Raw genomic sequence first — 17957 nt, 5'->3', positions numbered from 1 at the left:
GGGTATAGGGCCTTGCTCAAGGGCCCAACGTTGGTAGCTTGCTGAGCCTGGGTATCGAACCCACAACCCTGTTATCAATAGCCCATATCCAGTGCTTTAGCAATAGCTGCCCACCGCTCCGGGCATGTGTGCTCACTGTGCCCTCGCACTGTGCCCTCGCAGTGCTAACATACCCTTCATTCACAGAAAAGCATTTTACCTGACATTACTTACTATTTACCCACCAATCAACTTAAAATACTCTATAAAAGCACTCTATGGCATCTTTTAAAGGAACCCCGAGCTTAATAGAGGTGCTAGCTACATAATGCTTCTTTAATGCTAACGGCTAAACATTAACTTCTCAGATCTCAGTTTATTAAAATCATAATTATAATTATATAGGTTTTGCATGTATACTCCAAATAAATGACTATACAGATTCTTGGTATTTCTGAATCTTGGTGTTGCCAGCTGCTCTTTTCTCCATTCTTTCCCCTGCGGAGAGTTCCGATGCGGAGTGCACCATGGGAGATGTAGTTTTTGGCGACGTTTACTCTAATATGACTGCGTTGAAATGCCTCACTTCTAAAACTACAACTTTAAAGCAGTCGAGACCCGAGCTGAGGAAAAAACAGAAATAAGAACTGAAAATAGTTGCCTGCACAAAATTAGTGCTAATAAAAGGGTGTCTAAGTTGTGTTGTACATATCGGCACCAACTAATATCTAACCTTAACGACTCCAAAAAAAAAAGAAAAAAAAAAAGAAGCAAAATAAAACCCAATCTTGCATCCATTACTTTCGCCTGCGAGAGCGAAGTAGCGGGAGATTTGTTATGGTCCTCAAGAACGGCTACAGTTATGAGCAGTTTAGCGTCCTGTAGTTAACTAGTTAGTTAATTAGCCAGTACTACACTCCTCCACACTGGGCCATGACCTGTCTCAGGTAAACCGAGCCTTTCTGAGGCGTTGCCGGGTGTCTGACAGGGCGGCAGCGCCGGCTAACCGCTAGCTCGCTCGCTGGCTCACTCGGCTGATTCAGCTTGTTTCTGTTTTCTCGCTCTTCTGAGAACCTGACAGCTGTGAAACGCGGGCTGTTGTTGTACAGCAAACCCATTTACTCCTCCTCGGTGGTTCAGTGAGGGGCTTAAAGGCCTCAGGTGAGGATGAAATGGGGAGATTCCGCCGTGTTTTAGTGATCAGCCCACTCAGACAGGGGGAGGCCGGGCAGCCTCGGAGGGGTTAGACTGGATCCAGGCCCTTAAACATCATGGTAGAAAAACAGACACAGTAATATTCTTAATAAATCGTTTCCTCTGTTGAACAATCCTGCTCGATTTAATAAACTGTTTCCTTAGTTTAGAGAGGAAGCTTCAGTTAAACCGAGGGACTGATTTACTGACCCCGAGGAACGATTTATTAAACCCAGGGAACAAGTTATTAAATCAGAGGAATGATTTATTAAACCAAGGGAAATATGTTTTAAACTGAGGGAACAAGTTATTAAATCAGGGGAATAGTATGTTAGAAAATTAGGGAAATTATGTATTCTTGATTAGTTATTAAATCAGGGGAATGGTAGATACATTATTAGGGGAATGATTTATTAAATCAAGGGAAAGATGTTTTAAACCGAGGGAACAAATTATTAAATCGAGGGAAGAGTTTATTGCTGAATTAAGGGAAGAATTGATTAAACTGAGGGAACAAATTATTAAATTGAGGGAAGGGTTTATTGCTGAATTAAGGGAAGAATTGATTAAACTGAGGGAACAAATTATTAAATCGAGGGAAGAGTTTATTGCTGAATTAAGGGAAGAATTGATTAAACTGAGGGAACAAATTATTAAATCGAGGGAAGAGTTTATTGCTGAATTAAGGGAAGAATTGATTAAACTGAGGGAACAAATTATTAAATCGAGGGAAGAGTTTATTGCTGAATTAAAGGAAGAATTGATTAAACTGAGGGAACAAATTATTAAGTTGAGGGAAGGGTTTATTGCTGAATTAAGGGAAGAATTGATTAAACTGAGGGAACAAATTATTAAGTTGAGGGAAGGGTTTATTGCTGAATTAAGGGAAGAATTGATTAAACTGAGGGAACAAATTATTAAATCAGGGGAATGGTATGTTATAAAGTTAAGGGAATGATTTATTCAATCTTGAACAATTGACTAAATCAAGGGAAATATGTTTTATGACTTGGAGAACAAATTATTGAATCGGGTGAAGGATATGTTATTAAGATGATTATTTATTTAATCTTGAAAAATGTATTAAATTAAGGGAAAGATGTTTCAGACCAAGTGTCTTAAATTAAAGGAGTGATTTATTAAATCTTGAACAATTTATTAAATCAAGTAAAATTATGTTTTAAACTGAGAAAGCAAATTGTTATATTGAGGTAATGGGTTATTAATGAATTAAGGGTAAAAATGATTAAGATAAGGAAACAAATTATTAAATCAGAGGAATGGAATGTTCTTGAACTATTTATTACATCAAAGGAATATGTTTTAAACTGGGGGAACACATTAATTTAAGAAAAAAATAAAAAAGGTAAGGGGTTGTTTAATTAAAACACGGGAACAGTTTATTCTTAAATTATGGGACTGATTCATTAAATTGCTAGGTTAAAGGTTAATATCTCTAAATATTATTTTTCTTCCTCTGTACTGTAGGGTTTCGGCCCTGGCTGTTATTTTGGTCAGTCAATGTAATGCCTTCTAGCACTGGAAGGTTTTGTTTTCACAGTTCACAGTTTTTTGAAGGCACCCTGCCAGATTTTACTGAATAATATGGGGGTAGTTATACGGTTGTTATAAGCAAATTTATGAACTCTACCAAGTAATTGTTAGGAATAGTAGTATCAGTTATGAGTGCACCAATATGGGAGTTGATTGATATCTAAGATTCCTCAGATAGCGGTAAAGTGAAAGCTGACTTTTATTACTGTAGAGTTACAAATTCCTTAGTAATAAAGTAAGTAATAAAATGCAGATACAGTGGTGTTGAGAAGTTTACATCCGCAAGCAATATTGGGCTTTCAATGCTTTTTCTTAAACTATTTGTTCAGAGCTGAATGAGTTACAACCTACATCTTTAGTAATAAAAAATGTAGAACATTTGGTGCGCAAGGTAACAATTATAGGAGGGAGTTCTGAAATTAACACAGGGTCAGAATTATGTACATAAAAACATCATCAAAAACATACATACAGCACATCTAATATTTAGCTTCTTGGCAGAATTCAGTTAAATTGGTTGGTTTTCTGGCACAGACCTGACTTTCAAGCACAGTCCACATATTTCTGAGCTTAAGGCCATTTTAAAAGCTTAGTGAATGCCAGCTTTGTCCATTCTACAACCACCTATAATGTAGTTATTGCTTAAACTTGGGTTTGAGGTTATGTTGAAGACTTTTGAGGATAGTTCCACTGGCAGCAATACAGCCCCAGAGCATGATACTACCACCACCATGCTTAACAGCTGATACAACACCTTACCCTTACTCTTCCAACCATATGTCTGGTCGTTGTGACCAAGCAACTGAATCTTTGTCTCGTTTGACCATAAAACCCTCTGGATTTTCCTTTGTCCATGTGGTTCAGCTGCAGACTCTAAAACTTGCTTGACTGTAGGCAGTAACACTGGCGTACCAGCAGTTTCCAGTACATCACGGGGTGGTTTTTGGTTTGGTATTGGAGAATCCAGCATCATCTGAACATTCTGCAAAAAAAAATATATCTTTAAAAAATATCTGTCACTATTAACATATAGGCTACCAAGCATTTAGGTCCTTGATGACTACTCGGTAAAGGCAGATTTGACCTCTGTCAAAGCCCAGATCAGCCCAAATCAGAAAGCTTTTGCACCACAGGTCCTGCAGTTTAGTCCAACACTGGCTCTCTGTTGAGCATCATAATGAAAACCCTCATTTTACATCTGTTGCAGGTGATCTTGTCATGATGGCCGAGGAGAGTCTCACAGGAGAAGATAAAGAGATAGTAGGTCTTCATCTTCTTCTTCTTCTTCTTCTTTTTTTATTTCTTTTTTTATTTTTTATTTAACTCACAGGTTGGTCTGCACTTTTAAAACAGCGACTTTCACAAAATATGACGTTTCCTGACAGGATGAACTACGTAAACTGCCCCAGCAGTAGTGTTTATGCACTATAAAGGGTCCATATTCTACATTTGTCTGGTATTGGTTTTCCTCCGAGGTCCATGTGTGATTGTGTGGGTTTCTAAACCAATTTTTTGCCCATTTCCTCCCCAATTCGGACCACTAATTACCCAACCCGTACGCACTCAATCCACTCATTTTTCGAACTGCAGCCGATGCAACGTCGCCGGGCAACCAACGCGCCTGGAGGAACGTGCCATACACCCGGCTTCGACGCACCAGCCTGCAGACGCCAGTGGCGACCAGCGGTGTGGGGAGAGAGCGCCATCTACCCACTCTGGATAGAGCCGGGCCAGTTGTGCTCTCTCTGGGCCTCGGCTGCCGATGGCTAGCAGCATGATCGGGATTCACGCCAGCGATCCTCTGATCATAGTGGTTGCACCTTAGTCTGCTGGACCTTTTTGTGCGTTAGAGAATGGTGTCTATAAATAAACGTTTATAGGAGGAGGAGCTGAATGTCTGGAGGCTGAATTTGGGGATATGTTTGTTAATGGTGTGGTTTGTGGGATGGTTTTATGTTCTTACATGAATGTATTCGATTAAAGCTCCGGAGGCGACTGGAGCTGCTGCAGAGGGAGTATGAAAGAACAGCACAGCGTCTACAGGTAAGTGTGTGAATCGGTGGGTGGGTGGGTTGGTGGGGTTTGGGTGGGTCTGTGGGGGGTTTATTCACCATGTCTGCCACCAAATGTGTTCTGTGCCAGTTGTCAAACAGTCCAAAAATATAATAAATATAAGAGGGAGATATAAAAGATAAATATAATTATTTTTCCCCTCTCTTGTATTTGATCTCCGGAAAATGTTGAGACACATGATCTGGAGTTAGCCTTTTTTACGTGTCCAGCTAGAAATTTTCTTTCTTTAACAACCCAAAGATCAGCTGTTACATGTTGGTGCCAGATACATGATGGTCATGATGTATTGGCTTCTCTAAAACAGCTAGTACTTTATATATTTATATATATATATATTTATAATATTCATATTTCTTCATCTATTGATTCTGTGTCTTCTATAATCATGTTGTAAATATGATTATAACGTGCCTGTACACTTTACGCTACGCTGTGCGGCTCTGGAATTTCACAGGTCATCTTCTCATATTTTTATTTGGTAAAAGCAGGGGGATAAAGTGTATATTTAGCCACTGTATAGGATTACATGCAGGGATTAAAAGGTGCCATACAATGCATGTGACTTAGATCAAGACCTAAACTCTCTGATGACTTTTAATAAGTCTGCTTACAACCCTGTTATTGATTAATTAATTTATTTATTAAAATTTGGACATCTGACTGTGTGTTTGTAGCGAGCAGAGCGGCGAGAGGCGGTACGCAGACACGTGCAAAACAGAATCTCCCACCAGAACCGCCTGCTGCAGATCAACACGCCAGGCCTATCCCAGCTAAGCCCCGCCTCTCCTTCTATATCAAACTCCAACCTGCTTTCCAACCAGACTCCTCTGTTGGAAACCAGTAAGTGTCCTGGCGCCAAATGTGGCGCCAAGATCCATCCAGACCTGTTTAATTTCCTTTCCAGAAACCACCTTACTGCAGTTTGAGGAAAGCGTGTGCTGATGATTTAGGCCTGCATTTGATGCTAATGATGCTAATAGGTGTACATTAGCCTTCATTACTTGTTGGCTACATTAACCTTATTTCTTCAGTACCAAACTACAGGCCATTACTTTTATATATATATATATATATATATATATATATTTAATATTTAGAATTAGATTACAATTAAATGTAATATTAGATTATTTTAATTTTTTATGAATTAATTAATTAGGACTGTTATAGATAAAGATGTCAGGTTGTACATTAAATCATGAAGATAATATGAAGATTTTTCTATAGGCACTGTAATGTGTTGCACATCTCTTGTTTATAATATATACAGAAAAATATGTACTTTTATTTAAAATAAGTTTGACCAGGGGTATCCAGAGTTGAGCATAAAACTGTATATCAGCACCAGTGCATTTACCCATGTAACGTCTCATTGTACTAATGTTTTACAGAGCCTGATGATGGTTTTCTCTCATCTAAAAAACTCCCCTTCGTCCGATTCCATCTCCCTGACGGGTCAGACGTCTCTCCCTGTTCCACACCAACAGGCAGACGAAGTCCCACTCACCGCCTGCGCTCCAAACGCAGCCGCCTTCGTCTGCAGAGCAGGGAGAAGGAGTCTGACACTGACAGCCAAGACAAAGCAAAGGAGGGAGTGGAGGAGAGACCGGGAGAAGAGAAAGAGCAGAAAAGGGCTGACTGTGACTGGAGTAATAAGGCAAACCACCTGGAGATGGAAAGAGGTGAAGAGCAAGGAAGGCCTGACACGGCCAGAGGGCAGACTGAAGAAGAAAACAGCCAGGCTGGCTGGAATGCGAAAGGGAGTGAGGGAGAGGCTGGTGAAGAGAAGCTGAAGGAGGTGCTGGAGGATAAGTTGAGGGAAAGTGAAGGTAGCTCTGATGTGGGGGTACCACTGTGTTCAACAGCAGGGACTTCTTCGGTAAATCGATCACCTGTGGAAGTCTTTCCAGTAGGCCAAGTAGAAGTTAAGAACCCTCTAGCTGACCAGTCAGCTGACACCAGTTCCCAATCAAGCTCTACCGCCTCTGACCAGTTATTTATGCAGGTACCGTCTTGTCAGTCAACTGGTCTTTCTAAACAATCAGATAATCACAAAGAAAATGACACGGAAAGGGACAAAGACGGAATGGCCGTTCTGTTCTCTTCTGAAAAGACTGGATTCCTTGATTCCTGTACATTAATCGAGGGTTTACCTTTTCCGGTGGAATACTACATTCGTACCACCAGGCGCATGGCCGCAGCCCACAGCCCTGTAGACCTGGATGCTGTCATTCACAGCCAGCTCTCTAAAGGGAGGGGAAGACGAAAGTCCAGCTTTTCAGCTTCTCAGACTCGAGGTAGGAGTCACTTGACCTCAGAGGCCTCGCAACCACATGGCAAAGCCCTTGACCAGCCCAGATGCAGAGGACGTGGCCGAAGAGGACGGAGAGGTCGCAGGCGTACCAGGGCGGTAGGCATCAGCAGGTCGTGTACTACAGCAGACTTCTCTGAAGTGGAGCCTGAGTCTCTTACGGAAACTGAATCATCCACTCAATCCCCACAATCTCAGTCCCTTCTCCAGACGTCCCTCTCAGGGGAGTCCTTCCCACAGCTGGAGACATCTTCTCAGCCTGAGCCTATCCCAACGCCCAAACCTGTTTTGAATGCACAGCCTGTAGCTGCAGATTTTAAGCACCTTTCAGATTCTCAGCTCTACCTGAACTGTAAGCTCCGACCAGATTCTGATGTGTACCCAATCTTCAGGAGGAGACGGGGCCAAGCAGAAGGGGCTGTTTCATGTTCTCAAGCTCAGACAAGCACAAATGGAAACGGTGAGGCCTGATGTTTAACTCAGAAGATGAACAGTGTCTGCCTGCACAGAATAGCTTGAACCCTTACCCTCTGATTTGGGTAACAAAGGCCTGCAGGGGCATCTGAATATTAGTCATATTGAATATTACTTTTTAACTCACCATTGCTCACCAAGCTCCCTTGACAAAGAAATAGCAAGGATGATCAGGCTAGAAATGCTTGGGGTAGAGGTGGTCCAGTGCAGTGAGCGCCTCGTTGAAAAGGAGTGACTGCATTTGGGCGGCCAAAGACCATAGCTGAATCTGCAGTATATATGGAAGCGTACGGTCATACGGGTCTACCAGCAGTGGCAGCAATCCCAGTCTACAGGATATCCATGTTCTGCAGCTCCCTGTGGAGAGTTCTTTCAGGAATTGATGGTGAAGGACCTGAGTTTACTTCTAGAAGCAATTCTCATCTGGAAGCGAAGAGATTTTCGTTCACAAGCCATGAAACCTGCCAGTAGTCCCTGTCCGTCAGTTCCGTCTTTTGGCCACAATTCCGAGGAGCGATTGCTGTAGACTGTAGGATTTCTGCCACTGCTAGTAGACCCGTATGACCATACGGTTCTCATTTTTGTCGACCCAATTTTCACACGTCTAACGAGACATTCACTGCTCTGTACCACCTCCTGTCGCACCACACTCTGGAGGTATTTACAGCCCGACCATCCTTGTGCAGCACCGTCTGCAGGAGCCTAAAGTTTCTACCACCGTAAACACTCAAGGTGCTCATTTTCTTTGTCCAGGGATCTTATATCTCAGCAAAGTTGGTGATCCAAAGTAGTCTAATCCTCAAGTCTATAATTAGTTTCCGCTATGAAGTTGCTTAATGACTGTTAAAAAGACTCGTTTTTTTTAACAGCATAGACTCTTACTAGGACCATTACTACTAATGCACCTAATTAGACTGAGCTCTTTACACTCATTAACATGGCAATCATAGATCTAATCTTCATTGCCAGTGGTAAGACTCCTGACCTCTGGTCTTCAGTGGTGAAATCTGAGCACTTCTGTGTAGTAATAGGTTACCTGGTGTCGTTCCTCTCAAGGTTCCTCTTGCTTTATGAGGGTTGGCATTGGTTTGCTCAGTTGGGGCTCAAACCCATATCTCTAAAGCTGCTTTATGAGAACGTCTGTTGTTAAACGTGCTATATGAATGAATTTGGACTATGGGACATATTACCAACCTTGCCAACTGGACCAGCGTACTGTACGCCTATAACACTGGCGCTTATACTTAATGAAATAAGGCTTGATTTTCATTAAAATTGCTTAATAACTGATAAAGAAGTCTCAAAATGACATTAAATGGGTAATTCATCACTAGCCCGAGTGCACCTGCACTGATGGTAGTCGTGCCACTGACTGCACTACTGTGTAAATAACAAATTGTAGCAAAAACTGTTGTAGCTAGCAAAACATTTTCTCTGAGGGGTAGCTTAAGTCAGCCCACGTAGGAATCGTGGTTGGTGTTCTAGTGAATGTATTTCTTTCCCTTTTCAGATTGCAGACCTCTGCTTTCTCTAGCCTCTCTTGCTCAAGCTTTGAAAGTGAAGAATTGGAGACCCCTTGGCCAACTGCTGACAACCTCTGACATTCAGGACTTTCACCTACCGGACGACGAGTTTGGCCAACTGAAGCTACACAGACTCTGCACGTCCTCCTTGAACGTGGAACCTTTGAGTCCGCACTATTCCGCGTACAACACGCGGCGCAACAGCCGGCGCTGTAGTTTTAGAAAACAGGAGAATATGGATAGCTCTGAAGTGCAGAGCCCTGAGACTGAACATTTCCCCCCGGAGCCGCTGCCACCCAGTGCCTACCTAGAAGACAGCTTTCTTCTGAGTCAGATGAGTTCTGCTGATCAGTCACTGATGCCAAGGAAAACAGACCAATCGGAAAAGCCTACTAAGACTGCAGACCAGGTAAAACCTGATGCCGGCAGCCAGAAGTCTTGCCTGTCAGGCATCATCAGTTCTGAAGACGTAAATGATCAAGAAACTGAAGACTGTATACCGTTGAGGAGCGTGGACCAGTTGGAGGAAGAACATTCACAAACCTTACCCACAGAAGACAAAGAAACGCCCACGGCCTACAGCAAAGAACTTGAGGAAAATGCAGAGGAACACACACATGATCTACAAACGTGCCGACAACATGAACATGAAGGCAATGGGTCTCCATGCCCAGCTGTACTTAACCTAAGCATGTCCTTGACGCCGCACATGCAGCATGGTCCTGACTCTTCCCTTCCCTCCCTGGGAATCACTCCTCACTTGTCCACCACCTCACCTGTTTGGACTTCTCCTTCCAACCAGAGTGTTGCTCCATGTTCTTCTCAGCTTGCGGAGCATGCAGCTCCAGCTGTGGCGACCATTAGCCATAGCCCAAAGGCAAGACAGAATGTATGCCAAGATACCCTGCAAACCCAGAGCCAGACTAATAAAAGAGACCTCCATACACCCCCAGAGCCTGAACCTGCAAACAAGGCCTGGTTGAGCCCTGTGGTAAAGACTCCACTCCAGAATGTTCATAATGCTGTTTCTACCGTTTCTGAAAATCAAACCAAGCATTCGTTTGAGGTGGAGAATCAACATCAAGACATCAAACAGCCTGAACGTGGGCTTCACAGCATTTCCCAACATACAGAAACCGAACACCATTCACAGACACGGCCTGAACCCAAGCCCAAGCCTGAAGACCAGTCCCAGAGCAGGGCCTTTTCTCCACCGCAGACTGACAGTGGCAATGTGATAAAGCCCTGTGCCTTAGATCCCTCAGCCAGCCAGACAGCAGACGGTGGGATGGTTTTAGCCTTGGATATGGCAGACACAGGCCACATGATAACAGAACACCCTGTCCACCTGGTTTCCCAGGTGTTGGATGCTGATACCCCTTGTCAGGACCAGGCTGTAGAAGCTGTTCTTCACTCTGACAACACAATTTCCTCTGGCACTCTTCAAAGGACTCATACTCTTAAGGTAATGATTCTTTCTGTAGTGGCAGGATAGTTTCAGGTTTTTGTTTTTTGTTACAGGTTTTGAGATATCTGACACCAAACCCGGACGTCCAGAACGTTCAGTCTGATCTGACTAAGGGTTTCCACGTAGCAACCGTAGTACCTCTGTTTGTTTTTGCCATAGGAATAAATACCATACCTTTTGTGTCCAGAAGTTTGTAGGCCTCCTTCTTGACGTCTTCCTGAGGCTGGTACACTAGCAACACCCTTGCCATCCTTGTGTGGGATACCAAAGTAATGTCCTGCCCGGAAAAATGGCATATTAGCTGTCCTGCCGTTAAACCCCCCAGTAACTAACGAACATGGCAGCTATAAGGGAAGGCATAGCAGCTAGTTTTCCGCACCTTACACTTTTTTAACCATATCATGCATCGGCAAGCATATAAAGTAAGTCAACATTGAAGGCCTTGGCCCATTATTATCGTATCATACCATTTGGATTCATGCCAAGTCCAATGTTGTGATGAGGCTTTAGGGAGTTAGTGATGGTGATGGTCCTGAGATTGGCTGCCTGGATGGATCAGAGAATTCATACAGTGACACCAATGTTGACTGGGTGTCCCTGCAGCTGGTTCCGTGTGCCAAAACTCCACCCTTCTGCTCCACCTATCCCACTAATTGGACTGATCTCTGCATAGACTCTTACTAGGACCATTACTACTAATGCACCTAATTAGACTGAGCTCTTTACACTCATATTAACATGGCAATCATAGATCTAATCTTCATTGCCAGTGGTAAGACTCCTGACCTCTGGTCTTCAGTGGTTAAATCTGAGCACTTCTGTGTAGTAATAGATTATCTGGTGTCGTTCCTCTCAAGGTTCCTCGTGCTCTAAGAGGGTTGGCATTGGTTTGCTCAGTTGGGGCTCAAACCCATGAATGAATTTGGACTATGGGACTATATGTGAATGTTTGTCTCTGTTCTCAGGCTCTAGAGGGAGGATGCGTGTTGGACCTATGTTTGGTACGATGGTCGTCTGACGACTGGTGCGTGTGTGTGGCTGGAGAGTGGAGTGTGTGTGTCTGGGCTAAGAGGGAAGGTGTCCAGCAGTGGAGTCTAATACACACTTGGACCTTCACACAGGTAAACACGAGCACTCACGCACGAACACTCAGTCATAATGGGTAGTTGTAGTCTGCCTCTGGTAGTCGCACTATATATGGGCAAAAGTATTGGGACACCTGCTCGTTCCTAGTTTTTTTGTGAAATCAGGGGTATTAAAAAGAAGTTCTCCTGCTTTTGTTGGAGTAGCTGTCTCTACTGCTTTCTACTAGATTTTGGAGGAGGAGCATTGCTGTGAGGATTTGATTACATTCAGTGACAAGAGCCTTAGTGAGGTCAGGATGATGATGATCACCACCCCATCACCTCATCATCCCCAATTCACCCAAAAGTAGTTGATGGAGCACCATCCATCATTCCAGAGAACACAGTTCCTCCACAGCTCAATGCTGTGGGGCTTTATACCCCTCTACCCCACGCCTGGCATTAGGCAGCATGGTGCCAGTAGGTTCATGTTTATCTGCTCCATTGAGCCCTATTCTACTGGAAGTACTTCTCTACAGGGACTAGACAGGTTGTGGATGTGCAGTCAGTAATGAGTGCTTAAAGGAGCTGGGGTGTCCATAGATATTTGGACATATAATGTCCTATGGAAAATGAGAACAGTGCAGACTTCTGTTTGACATAATTGTTATGTATTATGAAAGTGTTGATTTTTCTTATTTTACAAGTTGTTGGACACATTATAGAATTATTACATTAGTGAGCGTGACATGAATACGGTATTTAATGCATAAAGAAATGCAGTATAACAAGGTTCTTGGCAGATGCAGTTGTTGTTGTTATATTTTTTATTTTTTGTAGTTGTTATTATTACAAAAATAATAGTAATTCTTGTATTATGTATTGTGTCCTCCTTATTATACATACTGCGTATAGATCAATAGTTGCTAATGTATTTCTCAGCTCTTACTGTGTGCACCAGTGACGCTGAATTCCCTTTAAATCTCTGTGTGTCTAGTCCGTCATCTCTCTTCAAGGGGTTCCAGATTCTCCTGGCTTGCTTTGTGCATCTCTAGGGAGGCTGGAGATCACAGAAGTGAGGTACGCTTTATACAAATCTAAAAAAACCTTTTGACCCTGTTTATACCTGATCACGTGACCAGTATCTGGATTGTATGCTGACTATATATGTTTTTTTATTATTATTTATTTATTTATTATAATTTCTAGCCAATATTTCACACATTTCCCCCCCAATTTGGGGATTTGCTTACGCCTGTATCCTGATGAGATTTTAGCCGCATGCATTTACACATGGTAGTCAAAGCGTCTTCAGTTAGTGGGCCTGAGATCCGACTGCGGTGTGGGACGGTATATGCAAATTTGTGCATTGCGCTGCAATTTTTACTGGTCTAGTGGGAGGAGTTTTGGTTGTGGAATGTGTGTTGATAATACGCTTGTGTTTACTCTGCTATAATGCATATGGCTCAAATGCATCTCAGAGCACCTCCTGATGTTGTTTGAGTGATCAGACTTGTAGGTGTTATAACTGGGTCTTGGGTGCATCCGGTTTGACTTGGGTGCATGCTGTAAAAACAGAACACATGCTGGGCTGAAGAGACTCAACAGTTGTTTAGTGTGTGATAGACATTTTTATATTCGCCATAAAAATCAGCTAAACTCAGTGGGGAGGTGTGAGATACCCAGTCTGCTAAGTCCTTTAATTGTGTGTGTGTGTGTACATGTATATGTGTTTTATACAGGATCCTTTGCTGTCCCAGTATCGATGGGGAGTTCTCTCAGGCTGAGGTGTGCAAAGGTGCTTTGCAGGCAGTGGTAGCTGCGTCTGACTGCAGGCTGGTGTGCTGCTCTGCTCCTGGAGCCCAGCAGAAAGTCCAGGTGTTCACACTTTCCCAGGACTGCAGGTAACAGAACACATGCACTCCTGGAATTCTGAATTACATGAATAGAAATGAATGCTTTTAATGCTGAAGCATAGCCTAGAATAAACCTACACTCCATTTTAAGGAAGACCTTGATGCTGAGCCTGAAGCTGAGGGCTGAAACACGTACCCAAAATACCAGAAGATTCTGTAGCATGTTCCATTCAAATGCCCTCTCTTCTCTCTCCTGCAGGGTTGCTGATGCTCGTACTCTGGTCTCTACTAATCGAAGTATTCAGACCTTGGCAACTGTGGAAAGGGAAAAAGATGCACTGATTGGATGGACTGAATGTAAGACCCTCCTCATATGGTGAGCAAGTCTGCTGGAGGCTCTTAATAACCATGTAATGTTAGAATTATTAATTGATGTTACTGTGGACACACAGTAGACACACAAAGGAAGTTCCCTTGATTTGCGTCACTTCAGGTCCTCTTCAGGATGTTGAGAGGCACAGCGATCTAATGAGCTGCCACTATGGCCTGGGGGTCATGAGTTCGGATCTCGAGCCATGCCGCCTTGCCATCAGTGTCCGGAGTTTGGCAATGAACTCGGCCCATTATATCAGCTCCACCTTGTAGTTCTGTAATTGGAGACTGTAGTCTGCATGTCCAGCATGCATCCAAAGCCTGTGGTCTTGTGTATCATAGGTATGCAACGGTCAGTGTCATTTCATTATTCTAAAAATTTAAAGTCCATACTTTACCACTTCTTCATTTTAGGAACATGAAGTCAGGCCAACTTCTTCAGACCGTACGTCTGACAGACACCATGTCCACGGCAACCTGTCTAAAGGGATATTCCTACAAGGTAGGGGACATTAGTATACGATTGCTTGTGAAGCCTTTAATGCCTATCCAAGGCTAATCAATCCAAGGCTGCATTGTACTAATATACTGCATTACTCTGTATTTACCCAGGAGAGTTTAGTCACACTGAGCCCACTATACTTACTATACTGCCACTGCCACAATGGTCTCTAGCTGTATGGGCATGCATTATTAGAAATTCCTCAGCTTGTCCTCACTCAGTGCTCTTGTAGCTAAACAGATGTTAACCCTCTGGAGTCTACGAACATGCCGGCGGGTCAAACGCAGTATCTTTGCAATAATACATACGGACTCTGTACTGTCCTTTGCATCTTATTGTCAGATGCCGTACGTGACTCACATCCGGAGTTATGAGGCTGTGAAGACATCGTCTGCCTCTTATCTGTAATTGCTGGATTCGTGCATCCATCTATGGTTTTGTGTGAAATCTGTCTAATGTCAGAAACTCGTCTTCTGCCTTTTATTCATATGGTCCACTGCTTTAAAAAAAATGTAGACCCGGGTAAACCCATTTCGAGCTCCAAAGCAATTCGTCCACAAGAGTAAAGGCAGGTTTTTACAGGACATTTACAAGAATTACAAAAATCAGCCTCCAATTTTTAGGTTTAGGGTCAGAGTATCTCTTTACGCAGTGCTCTAGGTCACATGGGGTGTCATTATAGAGCCTTTAAAGGTGAATTTAAGAAGAACATACCTCCAGACTCCAGAGAGTTAAACCCTGTGCTTTGAATTAGAGTAGGGAGCTGTCCCAAACCAGTTGGGAGACTGACCCGTTCAGAAGTGAGGTTTGATTGATTGTCTGTATGATTTTATTTAGGTAGGGTATGTACTCTGTGTGTGTGTGTGTGTGTGTGTGTGTGTGTGTGTGTGTGTGGTCTCGTAGGGGGCGCTGTGTGTGTTATTTCAGAGTGAAGGCGTCTGCGATGAGGAGAAGGAAGCGGTTCTCTTCACTCTGATCGCCATGAATCCACTTACAGGCAAAAACTTCACGCTGACCTCCGTCACGAGCCCGGCTGCTGCTCGATCGGAGAGGTGAGAGACGGGCTTATTTTGTTGACCTGTATGGAGATTTAATGACGTCAAGGAAGGGTGTCTAATTGGCAAATATTTTCTTAGAAATGAAATCCGTTCCAGGCCGGGTAGAACAGATTTGATCATTTTGGGCTTTTAAAAATCATTCCCAGAGAAACGTAAGGGTACAGCACCACCACCTCCGAGCATGACTTGACCCAAATGAGCCTCTCGGTCAAATTGCTGTTTGTTCATTAAGACAGAGGCCTGATTTAAAGGTGGTCAAATATAGGTCTGGGGTAATGGACCCTTTTCACACTCCGATGCGACAAAGCAGATAAAATCACATCTGTTAGCCTGCCAGGCGTTTTATGACATTACATGCTGTCTCAGGGCCCCTCCTTACATCTCGAGCAGTGATGTGGAATGTGAATGTGCGAATTACTTCTGAATAATTTTATATCCAAGGTTTAATTTTAATATCCTCTAAAATAAACAGATTCTCGAATTCTCTGAAAAAACATTCCCAGAGAAATGGCAGGGTACTGGAGTCTTTCAGGCGTTGATCTCTGCAAAGTGTCGTTTGATCTGCTTTGTGAAAGCGTGCTACCAAATTACATATATTTATTATTTTAACGGCAGGTGGGGTATTTTGGTAGGCTAGAAGCACCAGATGAGAGAATGCTCCCAGCAGAGGTATTGGCAGGATATTTAAGGTAGCCTAAAACACTAATCAGAGGGTAAAGATGAGTTTATTGAGGTTATTGATGAGATTTTTTTTTAATGATTTTTTTATTTTATTTTATTTGCAAGGTACACTTTTGTAACACTCAAGCACATAATACCAGTAAGCTCAGGTCCAATAATGCATCTGAGGAAAACCGAAGTATCATACTAAACACATGAAAACTGGCATCTCTGCCTCTAGCACATATCAATGAGTGGTTCAGCTCGACAGAACACCGGCATTTACCTGAAAATTGGGACCCTCTACCTTTTCCGATTGCCTGGATTCATGTAGATCTTAGCTGGAAACTCATGAAATTTCTGAAAACCCAAGTATTGCTGTTTTTTTGGTTCGTTTTATAACATCTTAAAGCTGGGCCGCTACATTTGTTTTGGTTCAACCAGAAACTAAATGACCTGCTAATAGAAGTGAGAACCCAGAAATGTGAAAAGGTCCCATTTTTATTTATTATTCTAGAAACTTTAGCAAAAGTAGTTTGATGATCTCAACAAAATTGCTGTGGGTCAAATTCCCATTATCATAGCACTGTTTGTTTAGATGTGGGAATATTAATATTTCTTGCTGATGGTAAATGGGCTTTTATTGCCACCGGATACTGTTACCATGGTAACACCCGCAGATGCCAAGGATCAGGTATATAATCGCAATACATGAATCACATCAGCTAGTGGTGTTTTAAAAACTATGAATCTGTGCCCTGCTCTGTTTTTCTCTCCGACTCCAGGTTGATAGATGGCGACGTTTGCGAGTCAATGCAGGTCGCAGGCGTCTTCCAGTCAGGCCATCTGTCCATCTGGGATTTGAGGGGAGGCGTGGCCAGTGTGCCTGGAGGTGGGGAGGCACAGTCGTGCCGACTAGCGCGGTGGGCGGGGCCAAGCACGCTAGTCACTGGATATCTAAACGGGGATGTTAGTGTCTACCAGTTTAAACCTACAGAAACCAAAACAACTGTCATTAATAACTCTTAGACCTTTTTCAGCACCATGATTTATATTTAACACGTTTCAGTGTTTCTGGAAGTAAACGAAAGGGAAAAAATGTTTACAAATTGAAGCAAAATATATAAAAACATTTAATATGTCGTCTTCCGTCTTTAAAAGAATAATAACTGTTTGTATTTTATGATCTTTTGTGTTTGATGTATTTACTCTGCAAAAAAATTGTTTTTACTTGCAAATAAATGGACTTTTAGAGACCCGGATTAAGAAGAGACATTCTCGTAAAGCTTTAAAGAACCTCTCTTCTGAACCGATGCGTGAATCTGTTAAAAAAAAATGAAAAAGTTTGTGGACACCCCATTGCTGCTACGGATGTGCAAATGATGCACACAACACAACTTGTCTAGTCCCTGTAGAGAAGTACTGCCACTAGAAAAGGGCACTTTTAGAGACCCGGATTAAGAAGAGGTATTCTCGTAAAGCCTCAAAAACAAAGCTTTTTGCTCTAATATTACTGTACTATAGATCGGCTATTTGGGTATATTGGGGACTTCTCCATGCTCTGTGCATATCGTCGCTGTCCATTAAAAAGCACCTATCTCTAAAATGGTGATTTTACAGGAGCAGGTAAAAGTGCTTTTAACTTTGAATGGAAGTAGGAATTGGGAAGTTGAGTTTGCTGGAGATGTCTCTAAAACTGGCCAATATGCTCTCTGTAAGCAAGTCTTCTGGGGCCAAGTCACTGTCACTATAATCGGGTCGCCGGTTCGAAACCCGGTCTCGCATCGGCAGCCGGAGCCCAAGAGGGCACAATTAGCCTTGCTCTCTCCGGGGTGGGTAGATGGCGCTCACTCCCCACAACGAGTGGCC

At 42.9% G+C, this 17957-nt stretch overlaps 1 protein-coding gene across 1 annotated transcript; it reads left to right on the top strand.

The window, feature by feature from the left end:
* Positions 1–838: 838 nt before the first annotated feature.
* Positions 839–17226, top strand: palb2 (partner and localizer of BRCA2). Its single transcript, XM_072657331.1, has 13 exons — positions 839–926; positions 3935–3987; positions 4711–4770; positions 5475–5640; positions 6192–7571; positions 9096–10573; positions 11542–11697; positions 12638–12720; positions 13383–13544; positions 13756–13872; positions 14283–14370; positions 15274–15422; positions 16874–17226. Exons 2-13 carry the CDS (start codon positions 3946–3948, stop codon positions 17115–17117), a joined length of 4125 nt encoding a protein of 1374 aa, XP_072513432.1. The 5' UTR covers positions 839–926; positions 3935–3945; the 3' UTR covers positions 17118–17226.
* The last annotated feature ends 731 nt before the right edge of the window (positions 17227–17957 follow it).

This window comes from Salminus brasiliensis, chromosome 15 (genome assembly GCF_030463535.1).
Source record: "Salminus brasiliensis chromosome 15, fSalBra1.hap2, whole genome shotgun sequence".
NCBI classification, from domain to species: Eukaryota; Metazoa; Chordata; class Actinopteri; order Characiformes; family Bryconidae; genus Salminus; species Salminus brasiliensis.
This window is presented reverse-complemented; position numbering and strand designations above follow the sequence as displayed.

Coding starts and splice junctions, on each gene's coding strand:
- palb2 (XM_072657331.1), top strand. CDS start 3,946: ATGATGGCCGAGGAGAGTCTCACAGGAGAAGATAAAGAGATA. Junction 3,988..4,710: donor CAGGAGAAGATAAAGAGATA/GTAGGTCTTCAT, acceptor ATTCGATTAAAG/CTCCGGAGGCGACTGGAGCT. Junction 15,423..16,873: donor GCTGCTGCTCGATCGGAGAG/GTGAGAGACGGG, acceptor CTCCGACTCCAG/GTTGATAGATGGCGACGTTT.